This window comes from Hypanus sabinus, chromosome 24 (assembly GCF_030144855.1).
Source record: "Hypanus sabinus isolate sHypSab1 chromosome 24, sHypSab1.hap1, whole genome shotgun sequence".
In the NCBI taxonomy this organism is placed as follows: domain Eukaryota; kingdom Metazoa; phylum Chordata; class Chondrichthyes; order Myliobatiformes; family Dasyatidae; genus Hypanus; species Hypanus sabinus.
In genome coordinates this window covers 33,822,103-33,833,151 of record NC_082729.1, presented here as the reverse complement: position 1 = coordinate 33,833,151, position 11,049 = coordinate 33,822,103, and the positions used below count along the sequence as shown (strand labels likewise).

The 11,049-nt window shown below is 47.6% G+C and overlaps 1 protein-coding gene across 2 annotated transcripts; it reads left to right on the top strand.

The window, feature by feature from the left end:
- The first annotated feature begins 1,463 nt into the window (after window positions 1-1,463).
- Window positions 1,464-10,444, top strand: LOC132380635 (sialic acid-binding Ig-like lectin 14). Of its 2 annotated transcripts, XM_059949579.1 has the most exons (3): window positions 1,464-1,547; window positions 7,640-7,723; window positions 9,838-10,444. In XM_059949579.1, exons 2-3 carry the CDS (start codon window positions 7,684-7,686, stop codon window positions 10,251-10,253), a joined length of 456 nt encoding a protein of 151 aa, XP_059805562.1. In that variant the 5' UTR covers window positions 1,464-1,547; window positions 7,640-7,683; the 3' UTR covers window positions 10,254-10,444. The 2 variants fall into 2 exon arrangements, 1 of the variants encoding a protein (XP_059805562.1); XR_009507830.1 differs by lacking the exons at window positions 1,464-1,547; window positions 7,640-7,723 and adding an exon at window positions 8,605-8,934.
- The last annotated feature ends 605 nt before the right edge of the window (window positions 10,445-11,049 follow it).

Below are 11,049 nucleotides of genomic sequence, written 5' to 3'. Positions count from 1 at the left end.
TCGTATGATGCACGCAATTAACATATAATGCATAATGAATTATTTAAATGAACGTGAAGGCTTAATCAACATTTACAAGATTGTCAAATATTACTGAAATATTAAATACACAATAGGTACCAGTAGAGAAGGACAGCTTCAACCCTGTGTTATCAGTCTCCTGAATAGGAGAAGATGGACTCTCGACCTCACAACCTAGCTCGTTATCATCTTCGTCTTGTTGTCTATCTTCTCCAAGAGGAGCACAGTCTTATCACGGGGTTTGGAGGCTCATGTGCCTCAGTGACTCAGAGAGCTATGTTGGCTGGAGTCAGGGCTTTATGCTTTGGCTCCTGCTAGGGTCACCCATGCCAAACAGGTCAAAGGGTAGAGGCCAGAACCTGGTCTTCCAGGTTCGGGGGTTCAGCTCAGGGCCAAATGCCCTGACTGGTAAAGCAAAATCGTTACAGAAACAGCAATGAAGAATCCTGAGTCTCCGCCCGGGACTGCTTACTCACACCCTTTCTCTGTAACTGTAACTCTTTATTCTGCAAGTTGCTGGTCTCTGTTCTCGTTGTTGCAGGAGTGACCTCGATGGAGAGGGAGTGTTTGCGATAAGAACACGAGAAACAAGGAGCAGGAGTCGGCCATCTGGCCCGTCGAAGCCTACTCCACCATCCAATAACATCACTTGACCGTGGACTCATCTCCAGCTACCTGCCTTCTCCCCATAACCCTACTGTGCAAACCTCTGTCCAACCTTGTCTTAAAATATATTTACTGAAGTAGCCTCCACTGATTCGTTGGGCAGAGAATTCCACAGATTCACCACCATCTGGGAAAAGCTGTTCCTCATCATCTCCGTCCTAAATTTACTCCCCCGAACCTTGAGACTACGTCCCCTAGTTCTCGTCTCACCTACCAGTGGAAACAACTTTCCTGTCTCTATCTTTTCTGTCCCTTTCATAATTTTATGTGTTTCTATAAGATCCCCTCTCACTCTTCTGAATCCCAGCGAGTGCAGTCCTAGGCGACTCAACCTCTTCTCATAGTCTAACCCCCTCACCTCTGGAATCAACCTGGCGAACCTCCTCTGCACCACCTCCAAAGCCAGTATACCCTTCCTCAAATAAGGAGACCTGATGTTAAATTGAACCTATTATTGTTTTACCTAGTTCTACCTCAATGCACTGTGTAATGATCTGACCTGTATGAATGGTATGCAAACAAGTTTGTCGCTGTGCCTCAGAACCCGTGACGATGAACAAATTCCAATCTTGCTCTTCAGCTTTCTGTTATTGTTCTGCGTGGCCTCAAAAGTTCTGATGTGATGAAATGATCTGCGTGCATGGCGTGCAAAGTAAAGTTTATTGCCGAAGCTCGGTACCCTGTGACTCTAAGAAACCTCCTTGCCAATAAAGGGACATACACACACACACACACAAAGTGTTTGAGGAACTCAGCAGGCCAGGCAGCACCTATGGAGATGAACAAGCAGTCGATGTTTCAGGCCGAGACCCTTCTTCAGGACTGGAAAGGGAGGGGGAAGACACCAGAATAAAAAAAAGGTGGGTGGAGGGGAAGGAGCGTTGTACTGCAGCTGAGTCACAACATACGCCAGTGATACTAAACCTGATTCTGATAGCTCGATGGTGGTAGGGCAGCTGGAGAGGAAGAAATCTGTTAGGAGAGGAGAGTGGACCATGGGAGAGAGGGAAGGAGGAGAGACACCAGGGGGAGGTGATAGACAGGTGAGGAGAAGAGGTCAGAGTGGGGAATAGAAGATGAGTGAAGGGGGAGTCCCTTTAAAGCAGGGGTTGCCAACTTGGGGTTCACAAACCCCTTGCTTCATGGTACTGGTCCATGGCATAAAAAAGGTCAAGAGATGATCAGAGAGATGACTCTTTCAACTGAGACTGTGCTCTCCAATCAGACAGCATGGAAACATAAGCAGGCAGCGCAAAACTTTACTGTCCCCCGACTCAAAGGCAGTAACTTTCCCCAAAACATTAAGCCTGATCAACACCTCCAACTACTAACCCACCCCTCCAACCACCACTACTTTATCATTTCCTGTCAGAGTCGCCTTATGTACAGACACTCCTGTGCTTAGTGCCACTCAATCTGATAACAAGTTACCTTATGTACTTGAATGAAACACCCTGGTTTCCTCGGCTAGGGAAGACAATCTCTAGCCCCGACAAACTTGTGAGATTGAACTGTGAGCCCACCCCAAACCCCCTGTGTGTAATTTGCTACCCTGTTACAAATTAGTGCCACGAAATAACAGACAATACACCACCTATAATAATAAGATTTATCTTTATAATTCTTAATTTGAATAAAGGGTTAGTAAAGAAAAGAACAAGCAAAAAAGGGCCCATTTTAATGGAGCAGCCTACTGTGCACAAGTTGGAGCTCACAGTTTCCCCAAGTGATCAATCCTCAATCGATCTCACCCCGGGCTTCGTCGAATCACTGTCCCCACTCCAGGTTGAATCCTGCAACCTCTCCTCTCTGGCGTCTTCCTTCTTCACCCCTCTCCAGCCAAAAACCTCAATCTTAGTGTCCCTCATCAGAGAACCCCCCCCCCCCCTTACATCCAACCATTCTAACTGGATGGCCCACATTTCTCTTCATCTCTGATCTTGCACAAAGACCCAAACGTAAGCTGAAAACAAGGAGCTCTCACAGAACTGCCAAAATGAAGTACATACAGCACAACAGTAAAAATATGAACCAGGGCATCACATATACATATCGTGTTTTTTAATTATTGTGCTTTTTTGCGCTGTATTGGATCTAGAATAACAACCATTTCATTCTCCTTTACACTTGCGTACAGGGAAAGACAAACAATCCTGAATCTTGATTCGTGGTTCAACTCCTACCATCGTCGGCAAGGAGTTTGTGCGTTTTCTCCGTGACCGCAAGTCACCCGCTGGTTTCCGCCCACATTCCAAAGACGTACGGGTTAGGGTTAGTTAGTTTTAGGTTACTCTGTGTTGGTGCCTTGTGGGCGGCCCTTAGCACGTCGTTTGGCGTGCGATGGTCGTTGATGCAAGCAACGTGTTTCACAGACACAAGAGATTCTGCAGAGATCCAGAGTAACCCACACAAAACGCTGGAGGAACTCAGCAGGTCAGGCAGCATATACGAAAAGGAATAAAGGGCTGCTAGTTTGGGCCGACACCCTTCATCAGGAGGGGAGGGCAAGGAGTACGAGCTGGCAGGTGATGGGTGAGACCAGGTGAGGGGGAGAGGGAGGGGGGTGACGTAAGAAGCTGAGAGGTGAGAGGTGGAAGAGGGTAAGGGTTGAAGGAGGAGGAATCTGGTAGGAGAGGAGAGTGGAACATGGGAGAAAGGGGAGGAGGAGGGGCACCAGAGGGAGGGGACAGGCAGGTGAGGAGATAGGCAAGTGAAATTAGTGAAGTGGTCAATGTGTGCATGTCAGTGATAATAAACTGGATTCTGAAGTCGGATTTCTCTGGAATTTTCTGGCCCTGCCAAGGGCAGTGGTCGCATTATTGGGTATATTTAAGGCGGTGAAAGAGAAATGCTTGGAGATGGAGGAAATGAGGGTGGTAGGAAACTGGTGGTGAAGAGCAGGAGATTGTGATAAAGTGGCCACAGCCACGGGGAATGGTGGGACGTGTTTAAACCTGCTGCTCCCTCTGCCCTTGTGGGAGTGAATTCAGCAATCGTAGGAGTTTAATTCTGGAGTCCGCTGTAAGTGTGTGGGTTTCTTCCTGGTGCTCCCGCTGTCCAAAGAAGTACCGGTTTGTAGGTTCAATGGTCCTGTAATTAGAAGAAGAATAGCCTTTAACTTGGCAGTGGAGTTATCGGGGCACCATCATGACGGTGTTTCCGTTGCAAGCTATTCTTATTTTACGAGGCCGAGTTGCTAGCTCGACGCTCAACCCGACTTGGATTCGAACTCAGGAACCTTCGCTCTGGAGTCCGGCGCCAATATTATTGTGCCACCAAGCGTGACTCCCGTAATTGGGCTGGAGTTAAATGGGGAGCAGCTGGACAGCGTGGCAGAGCGCATCTGAAGGGAACGCTCCTTGCAGTTTGGTTACACTCCTGATCTATGGGACTCCCAGTATGGAAGGGAGCAGGCTAATCGGAGGATCTTGCCCAGGTGGTCTTTCATGGGTCCAGTTGGCGGACAGCCGGGTTCTGCCTTCTCCTCTTCCGGGGATACCTGCGCGCCCGGCTGTCCTTGGGGAGAGAGCATGCAGTCACAATCAGTACCACTGGGGATTTCTGGGATCAGCCATGGAATAGGATGTTTTACAGACTGTAATAATCAAATTTTACTTTAAATTTGTTCCCCATCTTGTTGATACTTGTATTTTGTGTACTTTGGTGTACATACACTTTTGTAGTTTTGTAAAGAGCTTGCTCCACACTGTATCTCTTTACAACATATGCATAACTCGACTGACTATCCAGTGACAAAGCAGACCTGTCCTGAGCTGTGCGTTGTGGAAGGGATATGCACTTAACTATAGCTAATAACAGGAGATGGTGAATCAGTGCCTTCCCGAAGTTTGAAGTATATTCATTATCAAAGTATGTTTACATTATAGAACCTTGAGATTCGTCTCCTAACAGGCAGCCACGTAACAAACAAGCCTGACAGAACCCATAGAAAAGAAGGCAGTCGAACATCCAGCATGCAGAGAAAATAAAATGAATTATGCAAACTATAACCACAAGCAAATAGTGTCCTGAGCTAGTCCGCAAAGAGAATCCATAGTTCAGCACGGAGTCGAGTCGTTTCCAGCATTGAGCTAAGGTGTCCATCCCCCACCTCAGGCTCCAACGCCCTGACCTTTCCAATCCAGCCCGGCGTCTAAATCAACATCCGAACATCGAGTTTAGTCACCTCAATACGCTCCTCACCATCTTGTACCTCTCCCTTCCGATTTGTCCCTGCGCTTAAATCTCTGTCCAGACATTGGGTTCAATTACTTCAGTGTGCTCTAGTGCCCGGACCCCGCTGCCACAATTCGGCCTGAAACAGACCTTCCTGATTCGGCATGGCGCTAAAATCGATCGAACCTCGTGTCTTCCTCGCTCTCGGTGACAGGCCCACCGCCTCGCCTCGGTTCTGCCTCATGGAATTGCCTTCAAGTCCAAAGGGAAGTTACAGATGATAGTCATTTGCCAGGAAAAGTGTGGCTAGCAAGGTATTTAGCTCTTTTCCTTGTTTTGTCAGCTCCCAGACAGAGTCACTAGGGTTCACCAGCATCATCTTAAACCGGAACCTGAGCATGTTCTGAAGATTCTTTCACCAGGGAGTGAAGGGAAGCTGAACTCCCTGTGGAAGGGAATAGTCCCCTCAAAATGAATTTGCTCTCCTCACCACCAGCTCAACCGGAAAGTTAACCTTCAGGGAATCCTGCAGGAGGATTCTCAAGTCCCTTTGCACCTCTGATTTCTGATGGAGCTGGGCCCGTATCCGCTGGAATTTAGAAAAATGACCGAAACTTATCAAATATTGAAAGGCCTAGACAGAGTGGATGTGGAGAGGATGTCTCCTATAGTGGGTGAATCTCGGAGCAGAGGACACAGCCTTAGGTTAAAAGGACGTCTATTTAGAACAGAGAGGAGGAGGAATTTCTTCAGCCAGAGGGTGGAGAATCTGTAGAAGTCATTGCCGTGGTTGGCTGTAAAGGCCAGGTCATTGGGTAGATTTAAAGTGGAGGTGGATAGATTCTTGATTAGTCAGGGTGTCAAAAGTTACTGGGAGAATGGAGTTGAGAGGGAAATGGATCAGTCATGCAGAAATGCCAGAGTATTAATAAGCTGAATGGCCCAATGTGCTCCTGTGTCTTATGGTCTTATTTTAATGATCCCTGATTAACATGAACCTCCGTCGATTGTCTTCCCCAGTGTGGTTTCAACGGGACAGAGTCACTATATCCCACACCCAGTGACGGGTTTCACTGGTGGCAAAGTTTGAGTTGAAGTTAAATTGTGAACAGGTTTTACCTCCAGAATAAAACCGAGGTCGACATCCTCCAGACAACGCCTTCTTTTTCTTTCAAACGTGGTTCTGCTACCGTTGGAGCCCGTGATCTACATTTTGGTGGTGTGTTTTCGGGCCGACTGACCGCTTCGGGGCTTTGCTGACTCTGAGGGTGCTCGGTGAGGTTTCGAGTGAAGTTTGCGGCCTCAAGGAAAAGAAGACTGGAGATTAACTCCATTTCTCACCTATCTTGCTGATGAAAGTGTTGAGGACGATTAAAATGAGTGAGGCGAGCGGGTAGTCAGTGCTGTCTACTGGCCTCTCGCTCGCTGTTGCCGGAAGAATGTCCCTGTATTCGAATGGTCTCTCTCTCTTCCTCTCACTTGATGCTGCTGGAGGATTATGGTGGAGTCTTGGGTTTGGGCAAGTTTGAATGGACACTGTTTGTGCATTGGACTCTGCAATTCACGTTACGATGTGCTCCTGGTTTCCGGTCACACTCCACGTTACTGCCTGCTACAGAAAGGTTTCAGAGTCAATACGCAAAGTCAGTGTGCGCTGTAACTGCGAGTGATTCTCTTAGATACTTCCCTTGCGATCGCGAGACCCTGTCGGGACCCGGGAGTGGAAAATTCTGCAAGCCCAGTTCACTAGCATATTGGTGGGAGCTGCATGCCCCTCAGTGACAGCGAGGACTGGGCCTCGTGCCTCAGGCTTGCCTGTTGCAGCAGTTCAGGAGGAGAGACGCCGGAGGGAGTGTGGCGTGGTGTCCATGATGGATTGGGGGCTGGCCACTCCTGTCGGTGTTGCCCTCCTGTATTCGTTCGATGGAAGACCAGCTGGATTGCATGCTTATGGGCTGCTGAGAACTGCTGGTCCTTGCATTCAACACCCATGCCCCATCAATTTACAGGACATGTCACTTAGGGATTTGAACTATTTATCTGTGTGACCTGTTGCAGGTAAATGGGTGTAGGCAGTTTAAATGGCTCAGTACATACTAGATGGGCCAAATGGCCTGTTTCCATGCTGTACTTTTCTATGTCTATGACTGTATGTTTACTGCTGTCTTAAACGTGATTTATGCACCTTGTGCTGTGTACGACTCTTGGTACTGTACTTTGCATCTTGGCCCCGATCAACGCTATTTTGTTTGTGTATTCAGATACGGTTGAATGACAATTAAACTAAAATTTGAATAATTCCTAGCAAACCTATTGAATGTTGAAAGGACGAAATAGAGTGGATGTAGCAAGGATGTTTCCTATAGTGGAGGGGTCTAGGACCAGAGGGCACAGGTTGAGAATAAGGGGACGTCCCGTTAGTAATGAAGTGAGGAGGAATTTCTTCAGAGGGTGGTGAAAATTGAGCAGAATTTTGGCACAGAGGGCTGTGGAGTACCAGAACTGTCAGGCTGGGTAACAGCTTCTTCTCCCAGGCTGTGAGACTTCTGAATGCTTTGCTACCACCCAGTACACATTATTTATGACAGCACCGGAGCAGTAATACTTTTGTCTACTTGTATGTCCAGAAGATATTTTTATTGTCTGTTATGTGCTGTGTGTGATGTACTGTGTTTTGCACCTTGGTTCCAGAGGAACTTCGTTTCATTGAGCTGTATACATGTTCCCAGTTGACTATAAATAAACTTGAACCTGACTGAACTGCTTTCTCTTCCAGAGCCCCTGGGAGCGGGTGACTGACGGCGTACTCGAGAGTGGACGATGGTCAGGAAGTCTCTCTTCCTCCTATCCCTTCTCCAAGGTATTGTTGCAACTGAGTGAGCACCCTCACAAATGAAAATGCCCAAAGAATGACCAGGGGGACTCAAATCACTGCAGACCCCGTGTCCCCCTTTTTATCCAGGATTGACTCCACATGACCTTCTTTTATCTGAGACACCAGTATTATAGTCACACGGCACAGAAACAGCCCCCTTTCATTCGTGCTGTGCAAGGAGCCTTTCCAAGCTATTCCCTTTTGCCCCACATTAGGCCCTTGGAGCCCAAACACAACAACCAGGCTGCCCATCCAATCCAGCTCCCTTTGCTCAACGTTGGTCCACACTCTTATCAGCCTTTCCTATCCGTGTACCTGTACAAGTGACTTTTAAATATCAACGTACTTACATCTACCATTTCCTCTGGCTGCCCATTCTGTATACGGCCCACCCTCCAGTTAAAAATGTTGCTTCCCCCACCCCCCCCTCCATCCAGCTTCCCATTAAATCTCTCCCCTCTCACCTCAATGAGGTGAAGGTTCTTCACTCAGAGGGTGGTGAGAGTGGAACAAGTGGTTCATGCGAGCTCGATTTCAACATTGAAGAGAAGTCTGGATAGCTACGTGGATGGCAGGGCTATGCAAGTCGATGGGAGTAGGTAGTCTAAATGTTTTGGCACAGACTAGATGGGCCAAAGGGGCTGTCTCTGCGCTGTACTTTTCTATGACTCTAAACCTGTGCCCTCTAGATCTTGATTCGCCCAACCCTGGGGAAAACATGAGTGACTGCCTTCACGAACGTTCCCCTTAATGTTTTTTCCCACTATCAATAAGACCCCCTGGTTTAATATTATCACAGGCAATGTTCCCTCTAATTTTTTATACAGTTGAATGGATCACTGTGTTTGACTCCACTCGGGGCAACACCTCGCACTTAACCAAATTAAACTTCGTTTTCCAGTCATCGGCCCACATTCCTAGATGATCAAGGTACCCCTGGAAATTGTGATGGCCACATACACCACCTATGATGTCAGCTTCTGTGTCATCTGTAGACCTATGCACCGTGCCTTGTACATCTTAGACGTTGACATACACTCAGTGGCCTCTTTATTAGGTACACCTACTCGTTGATGCAATCCTGTGGCAGCAACTCAATGTATGCAGACGTGGTCAAGAGGTTCAGCTGTTGTTCAGACCAAACATCGGAATGCGGGAAGGAATGTGATCGAAGTGACTTTGACCGTGGAATAATGGTTAGTTCCCAATGGGGTAGTTTGAGTATCTCGGACACTGCGGATTTCCTGAAATTTTCACACACAAAGTTTACAGAGAATGGAGCAAAAAACAACAAAAAAAAATACATCCAGTGAGTGGCAGTTCTGTGGGTAAAAACACCTTCTTAATGAGAGAGGTCAGAGGAGAATGGCCAGACTGGGTCAAGCTGACAGTAACTCAAATAACCACACATTACAACAGGAGAGGATTTCCAAATGCACACGTTGAACCTTGAAGTTGGTGAGCTAAGGCAGCAGCAGACCACGAACACACGCTCAGTAGCCACTGTGTTTTACCATGGGACGTAAAACAGAAACAAACACGGTGCCGGTGGAACAGGGAGGCTGGTCACTCTCCTCACTCCCAGCTGAGACGAGGACGGTTGCCAGGGAGACGGATCAGAGCTCACCACCCCCTTCAAGGCCGTGCAGACAGAAAGGTGCCAGCGAAGAGCCAATAACGGCATGAAGGATCCCACCCACCCTGCTCATGGACTGGTTGTCTCACTCCCATCATCACTCCCATGCCAGGACCACCAGACTCAAAAACAGTTACTTTCCCCAAGCAGTGAGGCTGATCTACACCACCCACTATCCTACACCCCCACCACCAGTACTTTATCATTTCTTGTTAGAGTCAACATATGTACAGACACTCCTGTGCCTAGCTTCACATTATGGTCATTAAGTGCATAAACTATCTTATATATTTATGTTTATTGTGCTTTTTAAATTATGCATTCTTTATCTTAATTGTTTTTTTTGTGCAACATCGGATCTGGAGTAAGAATTATTTTGTTCTCCTTTTCACTTCTGTACTGAAAATGGCATTAAACAATGTTGAATCTTGAATCATCTTTTCTGGTCCCCTTTCCATTCCAGGGGTGCTGCCGAGCGAATGGACCATGAGGGCCCTCCCCCACCGCGCCATCAGCAAGTCTTGCGTGGTGATCCCCTGCTCTTTCGACTTCCCCTCGAACCCTTACCAGTCCATCCACGGGGCCTGGTTCAAGTACTGGTATTGCTGGAAGTACACTGTGTGTTACACAAAAAACCCCGACTACAGGATGTCCGAATTTAAGGGGCGAGCTAAGATTGTTGGAAACCTGAGCGAGAGGGACTGCTCGCTGAGGATCGATAACCTCAGACGTTCAGACAGTGACGTCTACTTCTTCTACGTGGAACTGGAAGGGTTCTACTCTCACACCTATAAACCACCCGTCCAACTCCAGGTTCTTGGTGAGACTCTTTCCATAGAAATACAGAAGATCGTATTGGTACATGGCTCCTTCATGTGATCACATTTCACTACTAAAACCACTTTTTTGGTGTTAGTATTGAGATATGAGACCCAGGGGCAGGATTAGGCCATTCAGCACATCAATTCTGCTCCACCGTTCCATCGTGGCCGATCATTACCCCTCTCAATCCTGTTCTCCTGCTTATCATAACCTTTAACACCTTTATTAATCAAGAACCTCTCGACCTCCACTTTAAATATACTCACACAACACACACAAAATGCTGGTGGAACACAGCAGGCCATGCAGCATCTATAAGGAGAAGCACTGTCGACGTTTCAGGCTGAGACCCTTCGTCAGGACTAACAGAAAGGAAAGAAAGTTAGTCCTGACGTAGTGTCTCGGCCTGAGACATCAACAGTGCTTCTCCTTATAGATGCTGCCTGGCCTGCTGTGTTCCACCAGCATTTTGTGTGTGTTGTTTGAATTTCCAGCATCTGCAGATTTCCTCGTGTTTGCTCTTTAAATATACTCAATGACTTGGCCTCCTCAGCTGCCTGTGGCAATGAATTCCGCAGTTTCACCACCCTCTGGCTAAAGATATTCCTGATCCTTGTCCTAAAGTGACTTCCTGTAAGATAGTGGCACGGTATCTCAGGTAAAGCCCTCCCCACCATTGAGCAGATCTACATGAAGCGTTGTTGCAGGAAAGCAGCATCCATCATCAGGGACCCCCACCACCCAGGTCATGCTCCCTTCGGGAAGCTGAGGGAACAGTTAGTACCCTTCTACCATCAGGCTTCTGAAGCAGCTCACTTTAACACTGAACCGGTCCCACAACCTGTAGACGCAC